The sequence below is a fragment of the Phalaenopsis equestris genome, unplaced genomic scaffold (genome assembly GCF_001263595.1).
Source record: "Phalaenopsis equestris unplaced genomic scaffold, ASM126359v1 Scaffold000206, whole genome shotgun sequence".
Taxonomy (NCBI): domain Eukaryota; kingdom Viridiplantae; phylum Streptophyta; class Magnoliopsida; order Asparagales; family Orchidaceae; genus Phalaenopsis; species Phalaenopsis equestris.
In genome coordinates this window covers 269,111-296,521 of record NW_018164648.1, presented here as the reverse complement: position 1 = coordinate 296,521, position 27,411 = coordinate 269,111, and the positions used below count along the sequence as shown (strand labels likewise).

Genomic DNA, 27,411 nt, shown 5'->3' with positions numbered 1-27,411 from the left:
AATGACATTATGTCATAATAGTAGTGTTGATCAGGCGATGGTAGCTTGATGCCAGCTGGTGATGGTGGTCCTGAGGTTGCGATAACCTTACAAGTGTGTTTAGCTTAGAGATAGTTTTCAACTTAGCGCTCGGGCGAGGGTGGCTTGTAGTCTTAATAAATTACAACCATCTTCTTTGCCTCAAAATTAATTCTTTTTGAGTAAATATATACCGTAAGCTCAAGTGTTGCCACAGTACAGACACATCCACGTCTCGGTCTTCTATCAATACAATGGGGAAAAACAACATATAGTACAAGATGCACAGCTTCAATTATTTTATTAATTGTCTCTCTTATTTATAAAAGGGGAGGGAAAAAGAGTGTGGGAGATTTCTTCTTTTTTTCTCTATGGATCTCTCCTCTCTAGAGATTGTTTTCCATCTCTGTTATCTCTATAACCTATAACCCAAGGAACCTCTAATTTGTTGGAGATCAAAATTCAATATATTTTCTCAGGTTCCCTCGAAAGATTTTCATTCATCTTTTTCTATCACTCTCTATGATATAAGTTCTTTATCGAGTTGTATATACTCACGAACAAAACGAGACTCTACATCTTGAAAGTATTCAATAACAGTTAACCTATCGAAGCAGTTTAGTCGAGCCCCTCACAAGTATCCCTTGGGATCGACCTACTGCTGGAGTGAGGGCCATCATCATAGAACAAACATACACCTATATCTATTTAAGGGCAGTCTGACAATCATGTTGTTGCCTTTTTTATCATGACATCATGGACAAACGCCCTATCGTACGAAATGTAAATTCATATTATTATCTTATCTCTTATGAAAGGGAACCATAGGGGAAGGGGGAGCCAATGAAATCCAAGCTAATTCTTTATGAAACTGAAGCCTTTCTCTTGGTCATCCCTTTTTCCCGAAGATTTAAGGGAGATTTAGTGAACTTGAGCCTAAGAAACGCAAGACCTCTCCTGAAGTATATGAGCCATGGATAATGCGAGACTCTACGTTCTAAAAGGATTGTATATATATTGCGTGCGCAATTAAAGTTACAATAATTATTGCTAATGATTGTGGTGATGATAGCTTTGATGGTGACAAAGTAAGAGAAAAGCTATCATATATAATTAGAGAACTTCGTTCTTCACAAAGGTTCTCATGGAATTTTTGTTCACATGGCATAGAGGAAGAGCATAGTTAAAGTTACGATAATTGGCTTAAAAAAAAAAAAAAATCTGTCTTTACTTCATTTCCGTTGCATCAAAAGGGATAGGCAATTGAGGATGTTTTCTTTTATAGCTAGCTACATACAAATAGCACCAAATTATTGTAGGAATCATTTCAATTTTTTTAGCTGAAAAAGCATTGGATGCAAAGTATCCTAAGTGATTATGAGATATACTTCCATGAATGATTTATTTAATAAATACCTTTTCCTAGACTTAAACCAAGGTTTTCTACTGAGCACATATTACATATGCCAAACATATGTATGCCCAACGATGTAGATGCACAGAGGTCTTTTTTTTTGTTTATATGAGTCGTCGTGTATACATACGTTCGGCGTATGTAATATTTTCTTACGTTAGACACGTTTAATGTGCTAGTCTGACAAAATGTTTGAGAAATGTGAGTCAAAAATAAAAAAGATAAACAATCCTCTTAAACCCTTTAGCTAGTCTCTCTTACAATTATAAACTATGTTCACATATTGTTTTAAACATAACAAAATATAGATCTACAAATGTGTTGCACATTTTTTCTGAATTTACATACTAACACCTGCAATATTTACATTTTTATCATATTGCTGCTACTATGAATAAAACGGTGCATTTGATTTCAAAAAGGTAGTGAAATGATATTTTGGATGCGATGTTAAGGATTTGAGTGTTATGAATGTAAATATTAAAATTTAGATGTTAATCATGTAAATACATAAGAAATTTGTACTACTTATGTAAATGCCTTGTTTATCAGTGCAACCTTCATATTTTTTAAGAAGTATGATTATCACTTGTATAATTATAAGTTTTAATTCAGATTTCTTATATTTACACATCACAACATGTGTGGCAAGATAATATTAATTTTTAGTCATGTAAGTATTAGTTATAGTATTTACAAAGTGCGACTACCAGAAAATAAAAAGATAACGAATATGTAGTTTTAATTAAGCTGGTAAAAAACACGTCTTAAATGTATGTGATCAACATTCTTACCAACCACATAGTAGTCGAGGGTATAGTTTCTCATCGTGAGGTTGCAGTTTCGAATCACACATACTATCCAATGGGCTCAATTTTCTCGAAAAAATATGTATGTGATCCGACTTTTTTATTTAAAAAATAGGCAAATTGTATTTAAATTTGGACATAATACTATTATTAGAAATTATTTATTTTAAAAATATAATCTTACTTTGCAATGTCATTTTTCAATAAATTATAATTAATTACTAACTTATAACAATCAATAGCATCAAGTAGGGGCTAATTTATAAGTGAGTGTATATATAATTTATCAGTAAATCAATTTATTTAAAAATAGCATAAAAACATAAACTATTACTATTTGAAGGCTATGATTTGTTCTCCATTGGCAGACTTACATTAGTGCAATATCTATTAATCAACATTTTAACATTAGTATTATTCAAAGTTGGATGAAATGGCACCATATTATAAATTGCATTAGATGAATGTTTCTAATTTATTATGGGTGCATTGTCTCATCATAGAATTACTTTTAATCTATTTAAAAAATACTTGTATTTACTTACAATGACTTATAAGAAAAATTGTTGCGCGTGGAGTATGTGTACATGCAGCTACCATTTTCATTCGACAGATTGGTCTTTCTTTCTATTTCTGTAATAAATACATCATTAGGGATGATCTTTCTTTCTATTTCTGTAATAAATACATCATTAGAGATGAAAGTGAGTCAAGCCGACTCGTGAGCCGACTCGAGCTCGGTTTGATAAGTGCCCTCCTTTGACTTAAAAACTATCCTATGAGAGATTTTATAACTAAGCAGCGCCTCGTGACTTTTTCCTCCCCAAGTTTTTTTATGAAAAAAAATATATACATGTATAGTGTAACTTATTATTACTATATCTTATTAACTATGCTTATGAAGGCATAATGATTATTCTTCTCTCTTTTATTGATGCATAGTATCATGCACAAAACATAATCAATCATGAATGGGACAGGAGCAATGACTACCACATTACCTAAATCACAGAAGTGCGAGTCTTACAAAACTTGGAATACAATAAGATTTATTTGTCGCTGTTTTTCATTTTTTTCAAACATGTTTTTTTTTTTCTTTTAAGTAGGATTTTAGGAAACCATCTCATGCTTATGATCACCTAAAATATGTTTAGAAGTTTAATAAATTATAGAGGTTTAGTAAATTTTAAAAATTTAGTAAACTAGAGATTCATTTTTTAGAATAATACTTAACATTTTCCTCGTGGGATCGATATGCAGTACTCTTTAAACCCAAAACAATAGTTAAGCTCTCAAGCTTAATTTGAAGATCCATATTTTGACTTGTTGATCAACATTCCTATAAATGCAATAGTAAAATTACATACATTAACCGCTTCATAAATATTGTATTGGCGAAATAGTTTTATGTGGGTATGCTTTCTTTTTCTTTGATGCAAAAGTGACATTCCTAATTATTTCATAGTAGCTTACAACAATGATGCCTTAACCATATTAAAATCACATAGTGCATACAAATTCAGCCCTTGAAAGAGATACAAACCAACATGGCCTCAAGCAAACTAAACATCATGAGCATATTCATAGTAAGAAACCCTAATATTAATGCTGGCCACCAGCTTATGAATTAATTTTATTTAAAAGAATGGAATCATAAAAATTCTTTTTAGCTTCAAGGTCCAAAATAATTGGACTTAGTTAATTTTTTTATCCTATAAACTAGTCATATGTTAAGTACTTAATTCCAACTTTGCTTAGTTAAATAACTTCAATTATGTTCAAAGTATGGTCAATATTTCATACCATTTATTGTATAAAAAAAATATGTAGCAGGAAAGCTAAGTTCCTAAAATTATATATTTTTTTATCATTTTAAAATTACATGAATGTCATTACTTCACTTAGACTTAAAATATGTGTTTAACTTTTTAAAAGTTAACATGGAAGATTTAGGTGGTATAAATAAATAAATAAATAGTTGCTTGGACATAAAAAGTGATTGGTATACATGTAAATGACCAAATTATTATCACGATAATCGTAGTAAATGATAAACAAATTGGATCTAAGAAAATTGTTAAATTTAAATTGACATCGATGTAATTATATATAAAAAAATTAAACAAAATTGTACTACCCTTATTTCACAAATTTATGGATTGTTCATGATCAAAATTTACTAAGAATATTTCGAGTTAATTTTCTTAAGAAATTATTAGTCAACATACTCTCAATCTTTCTCTCTCCCCCTTCTCTATATCTACCTCTTCCCCTTGCCACCCCCTCTCACCCACTCCCTCTAAAATGACCAAATTCAATCATCCCAACAAAGCAATCCGCCTCAACCTCATAAACCCCTCCTCCTTTCTCTCCTTCTCCTCTCCCACCCTCATTAATACACCCTCCTCCTCCCTCCCCGTCACCCCGCCACCAACCAAGCTCTACCGAGGCGTCCGCCAACGCCACTGGGGCAAATGGGTGGCCTAAATTTGCCTCCCCCAAAACCACACTCTTGTATAGCTCAACACGTTCAACACCGCTGAAGACGCCGCCATGGCCTACGACACCGCCGCCTTCAAATTCCACGGTGAACTCGTCAACCTCAACTTCCCCAACCTCAGAGACCACCACATTGTCCGAACTCCACCACCATCTCCTTATTTGAAGCCAAGCTCAAGTTTTCAATGACAATGGCCTCCGTGAACATGAAAGGAAGAGAAAGGGGACTTGATATGGATAGCATTTGGGAACTTCCCCAACCTCAGAGACCACCACATTGTCCGATCCTCCACCACCATCTCCTTACTTGAAGCCAAAGCTCAAGTCTTTCAATGACAATGGCCTCCGTGAACATAAAAGGAAGAGAAAGGAGACTTCATATGGATAAATTTTGGAATTCTTTGAAGGATTCTGCTGAAGATTAGTTTTTCAGGAAATTTTTTTTCCCATTCAATTCCCTCTTTTTTTCTTTTGAATTTTAACGGCTAACTTGCATTTTATTATAATAATTATTATTTAACTGTGGTATTACATTTAGAGGTTTTTCTTGTATGCACCTACTTAACAAAATATGTAATGTTTCTTTATTATAAGAGTCATTTGGCAGAGAATATACATATAATAAATAAAGGCATTTTACATAAATACCATTCAATTCCTATGTATTTACATAGCTTTAAGCTTTACTCTTTACACACATAACACTCAAATCTTTCATATCACATAAAAAAATACAACAATTTTAACTTCTAAGAAAATAAAATACACCATTTCATGCAAAGCTGAGTTGGTATGTATGTAAAAATGGAAGTTTAGGCAGTAGATATGTAATTTGTGCTATGTATGTAAATCTTCCTAGTAAATATTCATAACAGGCAGCCTTGAGAGAATAAAACAGTTAATACGGTGTAGGATACAGTCAAGAAAAATGTATTTTGAAGTAAGAAAAAAAAAAGAAAAGAAAACAGTAATAAAATAGAAAAGAAATAGCGTTAGGCTTTTTATTGGGTGTGGAGGGATTTGCACCCAGAGCGTTCCATTCATGCTAATGAGGAACCACACAAGCACTTCCATGCAAGCAGGGACGTTAAAAAAGTTTCTTGTTCATGAAAATCTCATGTTCAACTTATTAATTATCTCATTTTTGATTCGTTCGTTAAGCAAATTAGCTGAACACGAACAATTATTCTGAGTATAAACGAGAGTACACGAACAAAAAATTATTCGTTCGTGTTCGGCTCATTTTAGCTCAAAATAATTAAAAAATTTTAAAAAATTACTTTTCTCGTCTTGTCCCACCACATACAGTATATAAAGATATATATATATATATATATATAGTTTTTTTGTCATTGTTAGAATTGTAAAAATGTCCAAATTGAGAAAATAAAAAAGAAAGTAGCGTGGGACAGACTAACATCCCAATAGATTTAAATATATGAAATTTTTTTTAGTCCCATATCTGTCAGCAAATTTTCCTTGTAGCCTTCGAATAATTTAAACAGGAGAAAACACATGGCTTGTGTGAAATTGTGGCTTGAGAGCTGAGTTGGATTTAATTCGAGCTAAAATTGAGCAAACAAATGAACAAATTCGAGTAGCTCATGAAAAAATCGAACAATATCAAGCCGAATACAAACAAACTCATTATGAGCCTAATTCGAACATGAGCCGATTTTGAACAGGTGTTAATACAAACAAGCCGAACACAAATAGAACCTCAACTCGCTCGCATTTGGCTCATTTACACCCCCTACACACAAGTCCAGCTATAAGCTATAATAAACCTCACAAATTCAGAAGAAACTGATCATTTGTCAAAAATTAAGAAATTTTAACCAGGTTAGGAAATACCTTAAAAGGCTTGTCATACGGTTAGAAAAGTGAAATATATTAAAAAAAAAAAAAAGATAAAAAAGTATCATTCAAATTAGCTTCTTCTGCGCCTATAATTAAAAAAAAACAACGCAAATCAGTTCTGTGCACTTTCAGCTTACTGCTTGTCTGATGATGTCTCTGCAAACTCCAAATCATTACCAGAAACTGGAGCATCACTTTTGCTCGCCATCTCGGCATCAATCTCCGATCGACGTTCCATATCAGATTCCACTGCAGCTGCTCCTGCTTCTGATGAAATTTGCATTTCTGAATCCTCATCTGATTTCTCTTCAATAGTATCAACACCATCCTCAAAAAGCTTATTATTAGCATCATCTGCCTCCTTCAAATTCATATTTTCCAATTCAATGCTTCTTGGATCAGCTGGTAGCTGCTGAATTGGCATCACATGAGTCAAAACTTGGCCTTCTCTCTGCTTCTCTTTGTACTCAGCCAGCTCACTTTGATATCTTTGCTTATCTTTTAAGCCGATCTCTTGATAAACCTGATATTTACACACAGAATATGAGTTAAATTTGTAAATTATTCAAAGGAAAAACACATTTTGTAGTTCTCTTGGGACTTACAGCTCTCTCTGCTTCTGTTAAATTGTTCCATAGATCACCAATCATTCTGCTGATCTCTCTATCTTTCCCTTGATGGATCAGCTTCAACTTTGCATGCTGCTCTGAAAAGAAGAAATTGTAACCGCTTCTATTTGGCTTTGGATGTGAGGGATCCCTTGAGCTGATCCTCTTTCTTCGTCGTCGACGGTGACTGACCATTGGACTACTGTTGGCGTTCATTCCTGAAAAAACTGGGACTTCAACTGCATTTTGCGGTGTGGCATTGAAAAGGATGCCTTTAAGCTTGTTCGTGCCGACTGTGACGGTGATGAAGTAGCCATCATCGAATTTTCCGTTGATAACTCCGACCACTGTGCGGTTTTCGGGCAGTGCTTGGCCTAATGGAGATGGAATGAAGCATAGAAGACATCATGAGAATCTTATTTATGTAAACAAGAATGAATACAAGGGAGTTTCAGTTCTAATGGAATTAGGCAGGTTTTAGGAAAGAACTTCATATTATTCTATATGAATAGAAAATGCATGGACACTAAGTAAGACCGGTTGATAATGTATTACTGAGAAGCTGTATTTGCAATTCAAACTTGGTTTTTGGGGCTTTAGGTGATCTGGGCATGGACAAATGATTATTGAAGTGCAGAAAAAAGATGAAAGACAAATGTAAGAAAATTGAAAGAAAAAAAAAAGATATAAAATGAATAGAATTTGCATATAGTATATTTAACCACTCAAGCTTTACTCATCTCTCACAGCTTTTCTCTTCAAAAAAATCAGTTGAAATTGGAAGGATACAAAAAAATAATAGCATGACCCTACTGCAAAATGACATGCATAAATTGAAAAATGATCCAAATTTTGAATTATAGCAGTTTTTTATGGGTACTGACTAATTCGATTTGTAAGGACCTTGATAGTTGTTGCCAAGGTCATGGATTTGATTCTCACCAACACTATAATAAATTCCTACCTTAAGAACTTTTGGGTGGGCAAGGAGGAAAAAAAAATGAATTCATAAAGTGCACACCAAGCAGTTGGATAAGGCTAATGATGAGAATAATTATGAAGAAAGAATTGAAGACATCAACAAATCCAAATGTACCTTATTAATACTAGGCTTTTACCAGCTTGTCAAACTGGTAAAACTGAAGACAAGAAGAGCCAATGTTTCCAAGCGTATGTAGAGTGACATTTTTGTCAATAATAATTTTCTCAATTACTAATTAAATTGCTGCTAAGCTCTCAATGGAATTCAAAGCCATAGTTTCTGACATAAAGACAAAATAACATATTAGCAGTTTCTAAAGCTTGACAATCATTAGAAGATAGTGTCAAAACGAACATCCTCATAATTGTTATGCGTGCATCTTAATTTGGGTTATACGGTTTTGAGTTGTGTTAGTTGGGTTAAACTGGTTAATTAGGTAAGACGGGTTAAATTAGGGTTAGGCGTGTTTGAGTCAAATTTGGCTCATGTCAAATATTTTGACCGACATAATAAATATAGATCAAGTTCGAGCTAAGCATAAATAAGTTGGGTCAACTTCCAAAACAACCCCAAATGTCAATTCTAGGCGAACCTACCAATGCTAGGTGTAATGTTCTTGGACAGCTCTACATTTACATTTTTTATAGTCTAATACAAATTTTCTAAATCATTTAACATTATTTTACTAACTAGCTTCCAAATACCTACTTGCTAATATTTTCTTTTCACCTAGCTGGTTGGCTCTTCTACAAGTTTTGCTACAAATACATTATTGATAGAATTATGGCTGGCAATTATGCTCAATAGAAATCTATATGTATTTTTTTGTTAATGTTTGTGAATTTACTTCAGCATCTACATGCGGTTCATGCTGCTTCGAAGGAAATGCTCCAATCCACTTGAATTCTAAGATTGTTCCCGCAATTTTGTCAGAGCTAAAAAAGTTTTAACTCAAAACCCAAAAAAGTTGCTTTTCAAATGAAGCCCGTGAAACGAGAATTTTAGCCATGTCTGTTCCACTATTTGACGGATTAATGAATGATAAAAATCCTTAGAGCTAGTTTTAATCAATGGAAATTCTTCTGCTCACTGATGTTGTGTAGAAACCAATTTGCAGCGATGACTGACAAACAAGCAACGTATATGTACACCATGTAAAGTCAGGAAGCGGATTGTTTTGGTAACTATAGGATGAACGAAGCAAGTAATTATCAAATAGAAGACCACAAACCTGCCAGTGCAATCTCTCCACTGCTTTTCCTTCTTTTACGCTTGGCAGATTGAATGTCAGGTTGAAAGATGGAAGCTTGTGTTGTGCTTAGAGAAACTGCAGAAAAAGAAATTGAACAACTAAAAAAAAGGCCGAAAAGCCTGAAAAAATCTGAAATCACAATAAAAAAATCAGAGAAAATTTTGTGTTTTATTTACCAGAGGAAGGAATAGACCATCCTTTAGCTCTAAAGAAATAAACTTGTTCAAAGTGACGCAATAAGGATATGTAGTACTTTCGAAGGACAAATGATGCATTTGTCGCAGAAGATGGGAAGTTGAAAGCATTTGTAATTTCTCTCCATCTTCTATCTCCAATAACCTGCCAATAGCATGACAAAAATTGCAGTGACGCAAAACTTAAAAGTTAACTAAAATGAAATTCTGATGATGTAATGGCAATCATTCATATACCGGAAATGTGCAAAATTCCCCACAAAAAAAAAAAAAGAAGAAGAAAAGAGAACATTCAAATTTGTATTTAATAAACTGCTATTTGACTCAATAATTACTTTACCCAAATAACCTCATTCAAAATGAACTTTGGATTCCATACCGGATTTGGCAAGGCAACACAGAAGATAGGATTGGGATTAGCAATCAAGCATTGGAGCATATGACGCCGTTCAACCTAAGAATCAACTATGTGCATTGGTTCGTATAGATTTGCTTTTAAATTCGCACCATGTGAGAGGTCTCATAGGTGCAATCAATGCTAGGGTATGCCAGCAATATAGGAGTCTCTTCTAGAGTTCTAGGTTTCTCAAATCATGTTTGGGGGATTCCACAAAATGTTATCTTAAGCCTAAGGTTTCATATAAGGTTGAAGATGCAAGTATAGCTCATGGTCGGGATTTTTTAAAGCGAAGTTTCATCAATTTTGATTTTCCTTTGGCGTTAACAGCCAAATCTTGCCATGAAACCAAAAGAGATGGTCACTCAACCAAGATGTTTGCTATAGAGTTAGGAGCAGAAAGGGAGATGACCATCTGACCAAGAGCAATTTAAGTGGTTTTGGGATTTGTAATTTTATCCACTATGCAATGTAAGAAGGCTTTTCACAATAAAATTTTAAGCACAAGGAGATCCAATTCTGCTTAAAAACGAGAAGAATTAGGAGGAATGAGAGATTTTTTACGATAATTTAAAGCTCAACCTCAACAAGTATATATAACATTTTCCTTCAAGTATCCGAATGTTTTATATTTATAAACATCTTCCTATGCTCCCACTGGTTGAAGAAGTGGCTAAAAATTATTGCTAGCTAAAGGTTATGAAAGGACATATTCAAAGGTGGCGGTAAGATTGCTTATGACAAAGAATAATAAGAATGAATGTTAAAAAATTACTATCGAAAAATAGGTGGCAAATGGGTGTTAAATTAGTACAATAGTGTTGGTGGTTGAAGGTGACTGCCATCTATAATAAGCTAAGGGTGTAGATAATGACAATATGTCAAAGTATAAGATCATCCTGTAATTAATAAAATAATTAACCTCGGCTTGCAAGTGTATGTTGGTGGTGGAATGAGATTGATGGACATAAGCTAAGTGCACCAGCACAGTATTGACAGGCATCAGTTGTAGGGAGCCAAGACTTTCATAAGAAGACGAGTAACAAGAACAAAGCTACAAAAGGGCACAAGGTGATGAGGGACGAGTCCTTCAAGTGTCGTGAGACTGTAAAGTAGCATTATGGATATGCCTCATGGGCCTAACCTACTGGGAGTTTGAGTAGATGTCAAATTTTATCGCTTCCCAAGCATGCAAAAAAGATGAGCTGGCTCGAGAAATTCCAATAAGTTGGCTGTTCAAAAAGAACAATGTTATCTTGAAACACGTGTGATCATGAATGACTTCAAAAAATGAAGCATTATTTTCCCCTTCATTTTATGCTCAATATTGACACAAGCTTTAAATGATAGTCATAAGCACATTTTTAGTGCAACAATAAGCATTGAAGCTGCTGTCCAATCATAGTTTCTAACGATTAACATTTTTTGCTAAAATAGAGAAGCAATCACTCGAGCTTGGACTCATAGATTGTCGAGGAAGAAAAATATATGGCTCTAGAAGAATTCTGAAGATGTGATCCCCCTGGAGTGATTCTCGAAGAAGTTATAAAATTCTCCAAACATTTGTAATGTAGAGGAGAGGAGCCAGAAAGTAATATGATCATATTGCGTATCTGCAGATTCATAGATTGTTTGCCTAGAGATCTTATTTTTGATGATAAAATCCAACATGCATTGCACCTACTGTTGGAATTATGGCAAGACTGACCACATAAATAGAAACTGCAAGAATCCTAAGAAGAAGGAGAATGATGGCGCTAATGTTGTAACTGAAGAAATACATGATGCATTATTTCTAGTAGTTCACAGTTCTGTTGATGACTGGAGACTAGATTCAGGGGTTTCCTTCCATACATTTTCCCGTCGGGAGTTAATGCGAAATTATGTTGCAGGTAACTTTGGAAAGTTATATCCGGCTGATGGAAAAACTCTGGACGTGGTGGGGATGAGAGACGTTGATATTGCACTCCCTAACAAAAGGAAATGAACTTTGCAAAAAAGTCAAGCACGTTCCTGAGTTGAAGAAAAACATCATCTCTGTTGAGCAGCTCAATGAGGGTGGTCATTCGGTAGTGTTTTCAGATAGCACCTAGAATGTTACCAAAGGAGTATTAGTACTGGCTCGGGGTAAGAAAACTGACACACTATATATAACTACAGGTTTACTCAGGCGAGGACACATGAGTCAGAGGTGCATTATGGGGAAGCAGAAGAAAGTTCATTTCCTAAAAGGTGGCAGAGCTTCAAAGACAGAAAAACCAGACATTGTACAGACAAATGGTGGAGAAACACAGAGCCATGAAGAAATCTTACAATATAAGAATTCGAGCAATTGGGAGCTGACCAAGAAGGAGTAGACGGATTCTCTGTCAAGGAATCAGACTTTGGAGCTGACAAAACTTTCACCAAGGAAGACGACATTGCACAACAAATGGGTGTGGCAGGCCTCGACGTTTACAAAAAAATCTCTATTTTCTTCTCTCCCTTCCTCTCTCTCTTCATTTCTTTCTCTTAGCACTCAAGATGACTTGGCTTGGTTTTGCTTGACATTTAAACCAAAATAGACTATTTATAGAAACCATGAGAGCGGTAAGTGGGTGGTAGGTGAGCGGTAGGTGGGAGGTAGGTGAGCGGTAGATGGGAGGTAGGTGAGCGGTAAGTGGGTGTGGTAGGTGAGCGGTAGGTGAGTACTTAATTAATAAGCTAATTAAATTCGGTGGATCGGGTCTCCACATTACCCAACAATTCTCCCACTTGGAGACTGGGACGCTGCATGCATCACTTACTAGTTGCATCATATACTAGCTATACCGACATTTTCCTCAAACATGATATCCTCCATCTCTGCAACTCGAAGCCTCTGTCTTCATGTCAGAAGACCAGCTGAAGTTGAGCACAACTTCAGCTTCTCACGAGCAACACCCTCAGTTGACATATCACCGTCAACGTAGTCTTGTACCTCCAAGCTCTTGAAAAGGGCTTTCAGCATGGGCAGAATATTGCTCATGCAGTGGGAGTTGTAAGCAGATACAAGAGTAAAGCAGATAAGATACAAGAGTAACCCAGGAAAGAGCTTGGAGGTACAAGGCTACGTTGACGGTGATATGTCAACTGAGGGTGTTACTCGTGAGAAGCTGAAGTTGTACTTGTTGAAAAGGGCTTTCAACATGGGCAAGATATTGCTCATGCAGTGGGAGTTGTAAGCAGATACAAGACTAACCCAGGAAAAAGCTTGGAGGTACAAGACTATGTTGACGGTGATATGTCAACTGAGGGTGTTAGTCGTGAAAAGCTGAAGTTGTGCTCAACTTCAGCTGGTCTTCTGACATGAAGACAGGGGCTTCGAGTTGCAGAGGTGGAGGATATCAAGTTTGAGGAAAATGTCGGTACAACTAGTAGATGATGCAGTTAATAGGTGATGCATTCAGTGTCCCAGTCTCCAAATATGAAAATTATTGGGTAATGTGGAGACTCGGTCTATCAAATTTAATTAGCTTCTTAATTAAGTACTCACCTACCGCTCACCTACCACACCCACCGCTCATCTACCACATCCCACCGCTCACCTACCTCCCTTCTACCGCTCTCATGGTTTCTATAAATAGTCTCTTTTGGTTTAAATGCCAAGTAAAGCCAAACAAGACCAAGCCAAGTCATCTTGAGAGCTAAGAGAAAGAGAGAAAGAGAGAGAGAGGAAGGGAGAGAAGAAAAGAGGGATTTTCTTGTAAACGTCGAGGCGCTTGACGGTATAATTCCTCAAAGTAGTAAAATCCTCTATAGCTCCGTGGACTTAGGCAAATTTGCCGAACCACTTAAATCCGCGTGTCGCTCTGATGTTTTTTTTCTGCGTCCAATTTTTCTCGTTACATTTTTCGATTTATTGTCGTCGTTTTTCACAACACCTACCACCAAGAATAAGGGGCTAGAGTGGCATGTCAACGGATGTGAGTCAAGGATGGCACCAAAAGGGTATGCCACTAATGAGAACTATGGGAAAATTGGTTCGTGTGCCGATGGAGCTATCTTTAGTGTTCACCTCATTGTTAACAATACACCCTAAGCAGTAGCAATAAGGAGACCAAGGAGTAGCTCCCTGAATGGGAATGAAAACATAATGAATGGATCTAATGCAAGAAATTGGGAGTAAATAAAGATTTAATCATGTGTGGTAACAACCTAAGAGGCGATGATGATAGTGGTGCCATAAAAAAGGCAGTAGACGTTAGAGGCCAAATGGCTTTTCTAGTCCACAAATAAGGAATTGATCCAATGACCATCATAAGCAAGGAGTTACATCTAGCACCTATTGTGAGCATATTAGAGTAAACGAATATGGATATCAGTCATGTGTCATCAAAAGCAGAGTCTTATAGAGTATAAAACCTACATGGACACTAGGGAAGCAACAAGACAAAATTGTCAAGTTGGCAAACTCAACTACATGAGTGGAAGAGCATAGCCGGGTGATTGTCTCTTGGAAAAACCTCAAACAAAGTTGGAGGGAGTTATCAGTATTAGCCAGCAAAGCAAGATAGGATAAACTTAAGCAAGTCTCTCCAAGAAGCTTCGTAGTTTTCTTATCACATTAGATCATTTGGACTTTCAAGTAGAGCACACATAGGAAATCAGTTACCCTCTAATCTTAAAGATTAAAACATCATAATCAAGTTAAGAAATTAAAGAGTCAATCTGGGTCTTGGGGCAGCAATCGCTTAATTTTATCAAAGAAATTGAAATTGACCAGACCATCCACGACATGCTTTTTGCACGCAAACAATGTGAGTATTGAATGAATGACTCACATCAAATCAACTATTTGAGGGGAACTTTCCTCAACGTACTTTTTTTTATCACATATAATGTGATTATTGAATGATTTAGTCGCATGAAATCATGAACTCTTTGAGGAGAATTGGTTCATTCATGAGCAGGAGGGATGAATTAGAGTGAGCAAAGCGTTGGCAGCATTCCCTTGATAAGCTTGGTGGGAGTAATTGTTAAGACATATTTCTAAATGTACTTGAATTAAATTAAAAGGTCACACCCTTTAGACTAAGGACAAGAATCACAGTTTATAAGTAAGATAAATTTAAATTTTGAATATAAAGTATTTTCTTCTTATATTTTCTTCGTATTGTTATTTTTGAATCAAAGAAGAAGTGTTAATCCATAATGCTAGCCAAATAGCATTTGAAAGGTAGCTTTTGGAGGAAAACTCCCTTGGGCATCATGCTAGTGAGCTTGAGGCTGACGAGTTGACAAGGCCGTTCAAATATGAATCAGGTTCAATGAATTGATGCATGTTGGCAGTGACAATGCGACCAAACCAAGCAATATTAGTTGCAAAATTATTAAAAAATTTTTTGAATTAGCACACCTGCTGCGATATCAGGATTTTAGTCTTATTTGAACTTTATGAAACAAGAAGTTATTGAGCTCCTTTAAGGAACTAGTTGTTCCATAATCTTTCTATAGTTTATTCATAGTAGTTGAGGGATTCTATTTCATTCATTAAAACATTTGTTATGATCCTTGAGCTTTCCTTGCATTCAAAATATGGTGTTGAGCTCTTGTGATATCACTGATGAGAGGGATGATCTGGCTAATGCCATTCTTAAGAAAGCTCTCCAATCATATGCCTCAAAGAAAAAAACTACGGTTAGGAAGAGAAAAAAAGTCAAAGCCACACCTAAGCATAGATAGAGAAATTGAGTTGTTAAGTTCAAGAAGAAGTTTTCACATGCGTCACAATGAAATCGGAGATTGCTTGTTGCATTAAAAAAAATGTGAGTGGCAAACTCAACTAAGGAGTATAGTCGATAGATAAAGAGCAACAGTGCGGTAGGCTAAATGAAATGAAGATTGTAGATATGTTGAATTAGAGATGAAAAATAATTAAATGAGGGCTCCCCAAGGATTAATGCAAATAAATGATAATAAATGAGAATAAAATGTACATGACGTCAAAAATAAAGATTTTTATGATTTAATACAAAATTGGAATAAACAATGATTAATTGACAGGAAATTGGTTGTAATTAGGGATGTAAATGGACCAACAAGCTCAGCAAGTCACTCAAGGCTCATGTTGATTAGAGTTTGTTCATGATCGTTTAATCAAACAAGCTTAGATAGTTTCATAAATACTCGAGTGATAAAAGAACAAGCTTAAATATCTTATTGTTCGATTCGTTTATGATCATGAGTAATATCATATAAAGCTCACGAGCAAACTCACTAAGATGATCAAGGCTCGATAATATCCTCATATAAGATTCAATTCAATGTTTATTTAACATAAGAATGGGAGTCTTTATCTTTTTTTAAGTTAACATGTTTTTGTTCATGAACATAAGTTATTTGTTTATGCTCGTCAAAATGTTTGTTTATTTAGTCTTTCATTTAATTTAAAATTTATTTTTAAACTTAACAGACGGCTCAACAATTGGTCGGATAAGTATAAGTCAATTAACTAGCAAGCTGCTTGATAATATTGCTTGTTAATAAACTTGATACGGTTCATCCAGTAGACTAATAAGTTGAAATCAAACCAAACTAAAAAAATTCTAATTTTAAATAAATCAAATTTGAATACTACTATAAATACTCCAATCGATCTTACCAGCTTGTGCTTGAGGAAGCTCATGCTCAACTCAATTTGTTTCATTTACATGTAATGTGTTATACATGTGTTCCACATATGTCGCTATCCTGTTAGGGCATTCTCGAGTTGTTTGACTTAATTTTTGGGAAAATTAACTCGGTCCTTATTTTAAATAGATCAGACCTCTGTTAGGGCATGTCAAAAGTGTGTTCATGTTTGCCTTATACCTGAAGAAAACCAAAAAAATATTTTGACTTGTCCATGCGCTCCATAGATTGCAAAACTTAAGAACCATCCCATTAGGCAAGCCATATAATCAAATAAGGAAGCAATCACTTACCATATAAATAACAAAGATGATGGGTTAAGTCTCACTAAGGATAGTTACAATGAACTATGACAATTTTGTTGTCTAAAAAGCATTATCCTCACCAAAGCTCTTAGCTCCTTATCATACTTGAAATGCAAGTTTGATTAAAAAATGGGGCAAATGAATTATTTAAGAAGCAATCAAACTGTAAATGCTTGGATTTTATCGAGTGCCTTTTTCCCCCCAATTAACAACTTATGTACCAATCATTAAAAAAAAGTTAACAAATCGGTAAAATTTATCATTTCAACTGTTAGTGATTTTCTTATGTAATCGCTGATCAACTTTTTTTTTCCTTTTTTTTTACTTTTCCTTTGAGGGCTCCTGCTTAAGGATCAAAGTCACTCCTTTAAGTTTGTAAAGCTATGAAAACTCTCGTTAAACTATTATGAAGAATGTTTCTCCCAATGTTACAATTTTAAGTAATATGAGAATTATCTTGTTAAACATTTAAAAAGAATGGCCACCTATTGTTATGCCTTCAATGAAGTTTACACGTTAGCCTAAAATATGTCATTTGTTGTGAGTTGATATTCATGTTGACAATCTTGATCTCGCAAAATTAAGTTTTTTTTTTTTTTAAATTAGGATACTCATTTGGAACATCGGGTTTGTATGGCGAGTTCATTTAATTTCATAATAACCTTAACGAAGGGAGTTGCTAGTAAGAATAACTTCATCTCGTTAGCCTAAACCAATAAGGAATCAGCGTTGCCTCAACGTATAAATGCTATTATTCATAATGGAGTACCATTGGGAAGAATAGCCAAAACTCATCATATTGTGCACTAACAAGGAATAAGTGTTTGCCTCAATGTGTTTGTGCATAATCTTCTTATCATTCTCAAGGCATCACAAAAGTAAATAGAAATGGAGATAAAAAGAAATATGTTCATGATTTGAGATTATATTTGTCAAAAATATAAGTGTTGTCAGCCAAGTGAAAAAAGAGAAGTGATTGGAATAGAAGAAAATAAAGAAGACAATGCTAACACCGTATTGATAAATTTCATGAGTTATGGTTATTATCGTTGAGTGTCCCCCCTAGTCATTCATCATGGCTCAGCTTGATATGTCACGGCAACCATTTCTTTCTTAGAAAATCCTTTGGTGGTGAGCATTATACCATCTTGTTCATCTCTCCTTGGCATGGTTGTTACTCTGTGAGAAACCTAACATGGAAAGAGATGAATTTTTTAAGAGAAATTTGACATTTAGATATAGAATGGATGAAGATCTTTGTCATTCCAAGCTCTTAGCACCTCTCTCTTGTCATAAATTTGCAACATATGAGCATAGCATCTCTCTCTTGTCATTGATTTGCAACAACTTCCTAAGCAATAGTGAAGACTTAAGTAGGGGTGTAAACGAGCCGAACACGAGCGAGCCCAGGCTCAGCTCGAGCTAAAAAAGTGTGTTTGTGTGCGGCTCGTTTGCTTAACGAGTCGAACACGAGCTGTTCACGAACAAAGAGTCCTTTTAACAACCCTTAATCATGTAGCCATAAGATATAAGGATTTGAGCAAGCTTTAAAAATTATTATTTATATTAAAACATCATTTGAATCTAATTTAATAATTTTTATTCTATTTTCTTAATTAATATTTTAATTTATTATAAGTTTTTGTAGCCTTGTAGTCAATTAGATTTTTTAAAAATACTACTTTATATATATATATATATAAACTTGATGAGTATATATATATACTTGATGAGTAGTATTTGGAGCCAAAACGAGTCGAACACGAACGAGCACATCTTAGTTCGTGTTCAGTTCGTTAACTTATCGAACGAAATTAACGAGCCGAACACGAGCTTCTTAACGAGCCGAACATGAGCTGTTCGCGAACAACGAGCCGTTTTGACAGCCCTATATACAAGCCTCTAGTCCTCTCGCTTTTCAGGGCTAAATCCCCGAGCTAAAGCTTCACAACATGCAACAAGAATTGAAAGCATCTAGCCTGATCTTGTTGGGCACCGATGTGCCTAGTAACCACCAAGCAACATTTCTGAAAGAAATTGAGAATATCCTATGGTCCATCTTCATTATAAGCACATTGGATAGGCACTTATTTAATGATAAGTGTGAAAGGGGAGGCAAGAATTGTGATAGAATCTAAAAACAACATTCCTATAATATAAAAATCAAGCTTTTTAAAAAATCCAAGAATTTGTGTCTAAGTAACATATAATATTGGCAAGGTTGGTGTAATCATCTCGAATTCAACATTCCTATAATATAAAAATTAAGCTTCTTCAATAATCCAAGAATTTATGTCTAAGTAACATAAAATATTGACAAGGTTGGTGTAATCATCCCGAATTAAAAAATTTCCATCAAATTCAGCAGTCATGTTGACTACCACGTGAGGGTCGTCAAGTTTATTTGTTGAGCAATCCTTCAAAATAATTTAATTTTAACCCAACTTTCACAGTGATAACACAAAAAATTAGCAATAGAACTCATCACTGGACATCAGATTTTAGCATTTCCCAAGCATGCTAAACATGGTGAGTTAAACTGGTAGAGCTTAATGAAGTTGATTATCATGGAGGTGTCCATCATCTTAATATTTATGGACACGACCGAGTGCATAAAATTGAGTGTCATTAGCAATGGTGACTAAAGGATTATATCATTAACAAATGACAATAGCAATTGTTCGAGTCGAGTTCATCTTGGTAATTGGTTTCAGGGTGAGAAGTAATCGTTGAGACATTATTTGGTGGGCATGATGAGGATTTAAGAAAGGATGACAAATGTACTTGTTTTGTATGCCGTGATTGTCATTTTTACCGGGCTTCTTAGTCCCAACAATGGTGTAAGTCCATGTAAATATGTGTCTTCTCTGTGTTGTGTTTACTTGGGGGCACATTATTCTTGATCCTAGTTATTTGGCATCCTCATCACTACATAAGCAAATTTACCACTACGCTTTTTTTAACAGAATTAACTTTCTTTTAGAGAGCCGGATAGTCATGAGCATAAATTAGTTTTTTGGGTGCTCAAAATTAATGGAAATGAAATATAAACCAGAAATTTTAGACAGCTCTAAATTAATAACCTTCAATATTGTAATCATGCAAACAATTCCAAAATAAGTCTCGTCTAAAGAAACTATATTCACCCTTCCTATTCATGCGTTTAAAATTTTGTATGGCATTGCGCTTATATTTCTCTAAAATAAAATTTAAATTGGAAAATAGATAAAAGGTTTGATTTACAATAGTTTTTGAAGCATTAATATAAAATGTATTTCAAATGCAAACAGCATTCTTCACCGAACACTCAAAACTATAAATTAAAATTTTAAGAAAATGAACACCGAAATGTTGCGTTGTGAATTCAAACCTATATACATATAAAATGGGGTATCTAAAAGTTTTAGTGTTCACAAGCATGCTTAAAAGACCACACAGAATCATTATCAACTCTCATCTGATAGTTGTGCTAAAATAATAACCAACTATATCCAAGTTCCAGAATGCGAACTTGAAACTAGCAACAAACTTAAATTTCATTCGGTATGCAGTGGTTTACTGTTTGTCTGTTTCAAAGAATTAAGCTTATGCGATTGAAAGAGATTTCTTTATATATGATAAGATTAAAATAAATGCATCAAACCCAAGAATCAAAGGGCCCATTTGATCCTCTGAAGATGGAAAACATGTTTTGAAAAACCATAAAATAGTGTATATCTATCTGATGTTTGGATGCAGTTAAAATCAGCACTAATTTTATGTTTCTCAAATTTTCTCAAATGTAATGCTATGCATTTTGCACAAAAATGATTGAAGGTGAAATTATTATTTTCAAAAATGAATTTTCTTTTTACAAAAAAAAAAAAAGAGCCCGAAAAGAAATTTTTTTTTCAACTCAAAGCAAGAACATAAAATAGCTCTTTTATAGGATCAACTTCATTTAAAACGAAATCCAGCAGCTGACATTTTGATCATATAACTGAATATCTATATTCTATGTAAAAACAACTCACTATAGATAAAGTTTCCCTGATCATTGATCGTACATATAACTTGCTTTGCTAAAACTATGGTCAAATGAACATATTTAACCTTATCATACTTACTAAAAACTACTAGTGCTTCAGGATCTTCACAAAAGATCAATAAATTTATTCATAAAGATAAGAGTTGCTTTGCATAATATGAAGGTAATTTAGTGGAAATTTTTCAGGTTATGCTGCTTAAGATGTGTTTGCTAAATTAACATCTTTTAGAAATACAACGCACATAACCAACGCTCATTTCCAAGCTATAATTAAAGTGATTTGTTTGTTTTAGGTATTCTTTATATCATGCTGAATCACATCGTGAGGTAGATTGCAAGCCTTTGATGCGAAAACTTGAAAATTGTAAGGTGATTTTTAGCTATTGGCATGATATTCATGCATGAATCACAGGATGATATATTTATCAAGCTTGTTGTGTGAAAGCTTAAAAATGTACTAGATAATTTTAAAAAAGTTAATTTACTTTTTTATGAGTTGGTGGTTATATAAGTTGATTCATAAAAAAACTAATTGACATTAAATCATAAGAAAACCACAAGAAGTTCATTTTAGAAGTTTGAAGTATCATCAAGATATACATATGGTGTCGTCTTTAAATTTTTAGAAGTTCAACTTGTGATTATTTGCTCTGCAAAACACAATTGGCCTGTGCAATTTTCTAGAATTTTTTTAATCCTCTTTTTTTATTATTTCTCTTAAGTTGCTTTCTCTTATTTGACTTAAGAGATATAGGTTTCTATATTACTTTTTTGAGCATAGGTGTACTCGGGTTTTGGGAAAATCTAATAAGTATCCATGTATTTTACACCATGAATATAACTTTCTTGTTAATAGATCAAATCCCTTCTTTTCTTTTGTGGATGTAGTTTTACATTAGCTGAAACATATAAATTTAGGTATTCTCTTTTTTTGGCACTTAAACTCTTTTGTAATTATTTTGTGGTTCATCACATGTGTTTATAGACTGATGTTGTAGTAGCATAAACTTAGGTGTATTATTGTTCCTAATAATTAGTAGTTGAACACATGTTTAAGAGGAATATGATGACCATGAAGTTCTAAATCAGGAAGTTTGATAGCTCAAAGTGTTTAGAGGAGAAATAATATACGTGGTGCACTAGTTCGACAAGGATGTGTGGGGGCACGCTCATAGGGAATACCTTGATGCCTGAAACCACGAGTGAAGAAGACAACATAGATGGATGCGAACACTCTCTTGAAAATTCAATTGTGTTTTATGGAGCAAATAATCACAAAAAAATTATGGCTCCATTAGAGGTTGTTTGGTTTGTTGAAAAAGGAATGAAGTGTAAAAATAATGTAATGTATTTGAAATATTTTAAACTTTGTTGGTTCAGTGTAAAATAATGTAGCAATTCATATTTTCTTGTTTGATATGAAGAAAAAAATCACTATTAAATATGTAATTATGGGCGGCGGGCGATGGGAGGTTGACGGTAGGCAAGTGGGCTGTGGTGGGCGGCGGCGGAGGTTTAGCAACGGCTGTCGATAGCAAAAGCAGTAGTCAAGCTAGGGCAGCCGATAACACAGACAACTGTTGGGCAAGCAACAGTAGTTGGGGACAGCAAGCAACAAATACAAAGCGGTGTATTTGGAATTCATGCAAATCTAACGAATTCCAAATGAATTGAAATTGAATTAGAAAATGAATTTCAAAAGCATGTAATTATACCATTCATTTAGAATTCATCGAACTTAATTTTTGAAACTCCTACAAAAGGAATGAAGTGCACTCCTTTTTCAGCAAACAAACCCCTTGGAGTCTTTATAGAAGAAAAAAAAACTCTCAAACAAACTCTAGCAAAAAATTTGAGGTCATTTGCTTCAAATGCATAACGATATGCCTATTAAATCGTATCTAGAGTTTAGTTCCATCATTTTATATTTAAGGAATATTGATATCATTTTTGATGGTAAAGATCAAACTTTGTTGTTCATATGCACTTCACCTTCTTACAAACAATTTTGGGATTCCATGTTATATGAACAAGTAATAAACTTAAAGGATGTCAAAAAAGAACAAGTTTCATATGCTAAAATTTACAAAGAAAAATGAGAATGAAAATGAAATATACAATGTCGCAAAGCAATTGTTGACTAATGACATGAAATATAAGAAAGAAGCAAAAAAAATTTCATATTTCAATAATATCTACAGATAGAGCTCCAATAATCAAGAAAATTTTATAAAGTTCAAATTAATAAATTTATCAGCAAAGAAATAAGTTGTGCATGAGAGAGTACACTCTTTTTTAAATATTTTAAACATAAAAACAAAATAGCATGCAAAATAGCTAAATATTCATCATGAAATAAATAATGCAGTTCTTGATGATTTTTATGTGATACCTTTTCAATACCACCTCGAGATGTAACCTCCATGAAAAGCTGATGTAGATCAAGCTCCTTTCCTCCAATAGTGGGGATCCTAATAAAAATATTAAAGAAAATTCACAAATATATCAAGAAAATATAACAAGAGGCATGATCTTCTAAGTAGTTGATATTGCAATTCAAACAACACGAGAAATCTAAACAGGCCAAATAGTGATAAGTTAGACGTTTTAGAAGAAAACTATGCTGATGTTTCTTAAATAATATTTTGATTCATTCAGAACTTCATAAGAAAACAAAAAAATGATTTCATACTTCTTCATCCGACAAAACTAAGATCAAATATATAAGTAAAAAAAAAAAAGTTATAAACTCGGGATTAGAAAATTAAGCGTAATAGATATTAAAGAAAGATTAAAGTATATGGGATAAAGTTTAGTCACAAAAATTGAATTTCGTCCATCTAAAGCACTTTATAGCAATTACAACAATTTATATAACCCATGCAAAGCAACCATAACCAATTTGACTACAATTACTTTGTTAAGGCTAATTAGTAGTGCATATACTTTAGCTCATAGAACCAAAAATGCTTCAATTTTTACCTTGGAGATACCAAAAGGGTAAAAAACTACCAAAAACAAAAGAATGATTATGTTTTGGTTCAGCCATTGACCACAAATGAATATATCGAACACTTTTGCCAAAGGGTCTCTTGCAAAAAAAGAATAATTTCCAACTTTAACTCATATATTGTGTATTTTTACAAAAATGGCAAGTAAATTCAAAGAGCTTTACAAATGAATTAGTTTAGAATTGCAAAATCATAACCTCAAATCTCCACCAGATGAAAAAGCAACTAGAAGATGTTACTTCAAAAATAAAGAAATCATAACTAATTGAAAAAAAAAAAATAAAAGCTCACATAAACTTGGTTCCCATTGCGCGATGTAACTTCTCAAGTGATTCCATAAATAATTTTTTACTCTCAACAACATCTTGGTAGCTGGCTAATGCTTCAGGATAGGCCTGATAGTTGGAATTGTTTCCAATCTCATCTCCTGCCTGTCTAGAACTAGGTTTCGGTGCCTGTAGCTCCTCTTTATTGGGAGCAACAGCAACATCCTCTGTTTCTCTGTCTTCCGCAGCCACCATCTTCTTCCCCCCAATACGCCTTCAAATATCTATCTGCAAACCAACGATTCAAACTTCAATATTTATGAATCAAAAAGAGAAAAAGGAAAAAAAAAATTCAAAGAAATTGATAGCCGAAAGATATCATTACCAGCCTAAATCTACTATTAATCTCGTTCAACTAATTTTATCTGGCAAGCTAATGGCTCTATTTCTTATCTCCATTGCAAAAATCTAAATCACTTAATTCTATTTCAACCAAATTATCCTAAAAAGGTATTACTTTCATCATCCATCTAAAATAAAACCATTTCTCAATTCATCCATCTTAACAATCTCAATAGCCAAAAAGCAGCATTAAACTCCCCAAATTGGAATGCAAAAAAAGGATCACAGAGCATCCAAAACAGAATCTGGAAATATATTTCCCCATTTCCGGAGAGGTAAGAAGAAAGCGACACGATTAACAAATCCCAAACCCATCCCCGTAGCCCTAGAAACAGACAACGGAGCAACAAATAACCCCTCCAACCCCTTTTCTACAGCCCCCAACCGCTCCATTAATCAACCCCAAATCCATAAATCCTTATTAATCAAATAAACAGTACGATTCTTAACCACCATGGATGGAATCACAAAATATATATAAAAGAAAGCAATGGGAATCATAAACCTTAATATAATAAAGACATAGTCAGTGCAATACATCTTACAAACTTACAGACTTTTTCAAGACGGAGACGAAATAAACATTTTTCCTTACAAAAAAAAATACATAAATAAAATTACCATTATACGAGGGTGAGAGCAAACCCTAAATCACCTTACCATATATAAAGACGATGGATTGAGAGAGCGGTTGGGAGATATTAATATGTATGAGGATTTGAATGCTTGTTTTATTGACAATTATCAATATAAATATTTATTCATATAAATATACATATTGCCCCCTCATATCTATATCTATATATATATATATATCTATATAATTGGAAATTTGGAATTAAAATGGGTGGTGGTTATAATATTTTGAGGCTGGCAATCTGCACGGGCGAATCCCACGTGTGAGAGGGTGTGAGAGGGAGATGGAGAGGTTCGCTGGCACGTGTGGCGTTTCGCTGTTATCATATCTTGATAGAGGGTTATTAGCCATTGATTAAGAAATAATATAACTGTTGAGACGATTGGACGGTTTCTGCCATATCTCAAATTAAAAACATTGCACATATGATTTATATGTATTTACATGTCCAACACATAAATTTCAAATTTTAATTATGTATCACTATCTTGCCTCGGTGATCCTCAGCGAGCATACGGCCGACTCGAAGGAGGCTATGTCGGTTGGACAGTCTGACCCTTGTAGGATTCCAATGAGGGATTTTGAATCTCTCTGGGGGCTCAACCTCAAAAATCTGCCGAGAGAACGTGTTCTTCGGCTGGTGGGATGCCTCAGGCCTCATTGCATTCGAATCGATATATTTCCATCGACGCCAACCCGGTACAATCTAAGTGTTGGGAATCTATTTCCCTTCCCAAGAGTAAGGGTGCCCTTCTTAAAAGGTGTGCATTTTACATTATAACTAAAACAAAAAGTACAAAAAATAGCTATAAAAGCTCTATAAAAGAAGTAGAATGGTTGTAAAAACAAAAAGTACAAAAAATAGCTATAAAAGCTATATAAAAGAAGTAGAATGGTTGTTCTCAAAAAATTAGAGTCATAATTGTGAGCAAAAAAAAAAAAAGATTTATCTAAAGCAAGCCCAGCATAAAAAAGGGCCGTGTTGTTACAACCCCTATGTATAAAATGGAAAATGACTTGCTTAAATTCAAAATTAGAGTCATAATTGTGAGCAAAAAAAAAAAAAAAAATTTATCTAAAGCAAGCCCAGCATAAAAATGGGCCGTGTTGTTACAACCTCTATGTATAAAATGGAAAATGACTTGCTGAAATTAAAAAAAAAAGGGTGAAAGACTGCTCCTCTAAAGAGAATTGTCGTCCAATCTTGACCTCCATGCAATCTAAGAAATGATTAATTATCGTTTCATTGTCTCCTTCAATAATTAGTCATTTTATTTCCAATATCACGACTGCACCAAACATATTAAGAAAGGAGACCGCCTCAAATTTAACAAACGAGCTATCCCAGTGTAGAAAGGCACGACCAACAGCAGATACAATATTACCTTCCTCATCACGAAACACCACCCCAAGCCCGGCTTGGGAGTTGGGGAGAAATGCCTTGTCAAAGTTAGCCTTAATCCAACCGGTAAGATGCGAAATGAAGAGCAGCCAATTCGGCTCAGAGGTGTCCCATTGCTCCCTGATGAGGAAAATGGCATTTGCGTAAGGGAAGAGAGAACAATGGAAGTCAAAACCGTTGGGGTGCTAAATGTGTTCCCATACTTCTTCGCATTCCTTGCTCTCCATCATTAATACACCCCACACAAAAAATTCTCTCGATGGCACCAATAAGTGTGGGTGTTATCCCTTCCTCGAGCCAATCTCTCCCAGAGGGCATCCTTCATCTACTCTTTCAGCTCGTGGATTTTATGTTGTGAAAACTCCCTAGGGCACTCCATGTTACTGATATCTCTGTTGTGGTTTTCTCTCATTGTATTGTTCATCTTATTGTATATGACATAATCTACGCTCACCATAGCATTTAGGCTGTTGAATATTGATATGTCTGTGAATTACAACTCAAAAGTTAGAGTGTAAGACATGAGAGAGAGAATGACAGAGAGATAATTACACAATAATGAACAGTAACCAGTCTTATAAATTAGTCCTTTCTTAAAAAATATCTCCTATTTATAGATGAGAGGTACAATATGTGAAGTTACATATTTGTTTCTGCTTTAATGAGGGTGTTACAAG

General features: G+C 34.3%; 1 protein-coding gene across 3 annotated transcripts; it reads right to left on the bottom strand.

The window, feature by feature from the left end:
- Nucleotides 1-6,553: 6,553 nt before the first annotated feature.
- On the bottom strand, nucleotides 6,554-25,432 carry LOC110023047 (high mobility group B protein 15-like). Of its 3 annotated transcripts, none has more exons than XM_020722260.1 (7): nucleotides 25,356-25,432; nucleotides 24,319-24,581; nucleotides 23,409-23,487; nucleotides 9,619-9,781; nucleotides 9,422-9,517; nucleotides 7,206-7,582; nucleotides 6,554-7,123 (listed from the first exon to the last, which is right to left on the bottom strand). In XM_020722260.1, exons 2-7 carry the CDS (start codon nucleotides 24,546-24,548, stop codon nucleotides 6,734-6,736), a joined length of 1,335 nt encoding a protein of 444 aa, XP_020577919.1. In that variant the 5' UTR covers nucleotides 24,549-24,581; nucleotides 25,356-25,432; the 3' UTR covers nucleotides 6,554-6,733. The 3 variants fall into 3 exon arrangements, with proteins under 3 accessions (XP_020577919.1, XP_020577918.1, XP_020577920.1); XM_020722259.1 differs by having other exon boundaries at nucleotides 25,317-25,384; XM_020722261.1 differs by lacking the exon at nucleotides 25,356-25,432 and adding an exon at nucleotides 24,679-24,995.
- Between the last annotated feature and the right edge of the window lie 1,979 nt (nucleotides 25,433-27,411).

Bases quoted from the DNA above. Each gene is read 5' to 3' on its own strand.
- LOC110023047 (XM_020722260.1), bottom strand. From the start codon at position 24,548: ATGGTGGCTGCGGAAGACAGAGAAACAGAGGATGTTGCTGTTGCTCCC. The intron at 7,583-9,421 runs GTTTGTGGTCTT...CATCTCCATTAG, and splicing joins TGGAGAGATTGCACTGGCAG to GCCAAGCACTGCCCGAAAAC. The intron at 7,124-7,205 runs GTAAGTCCCAAG...TGTAAATATCAG, and splicing joins TAACAGAAGCAGAGAGAGCT to GTTTATCAAGAGATCGGCTT.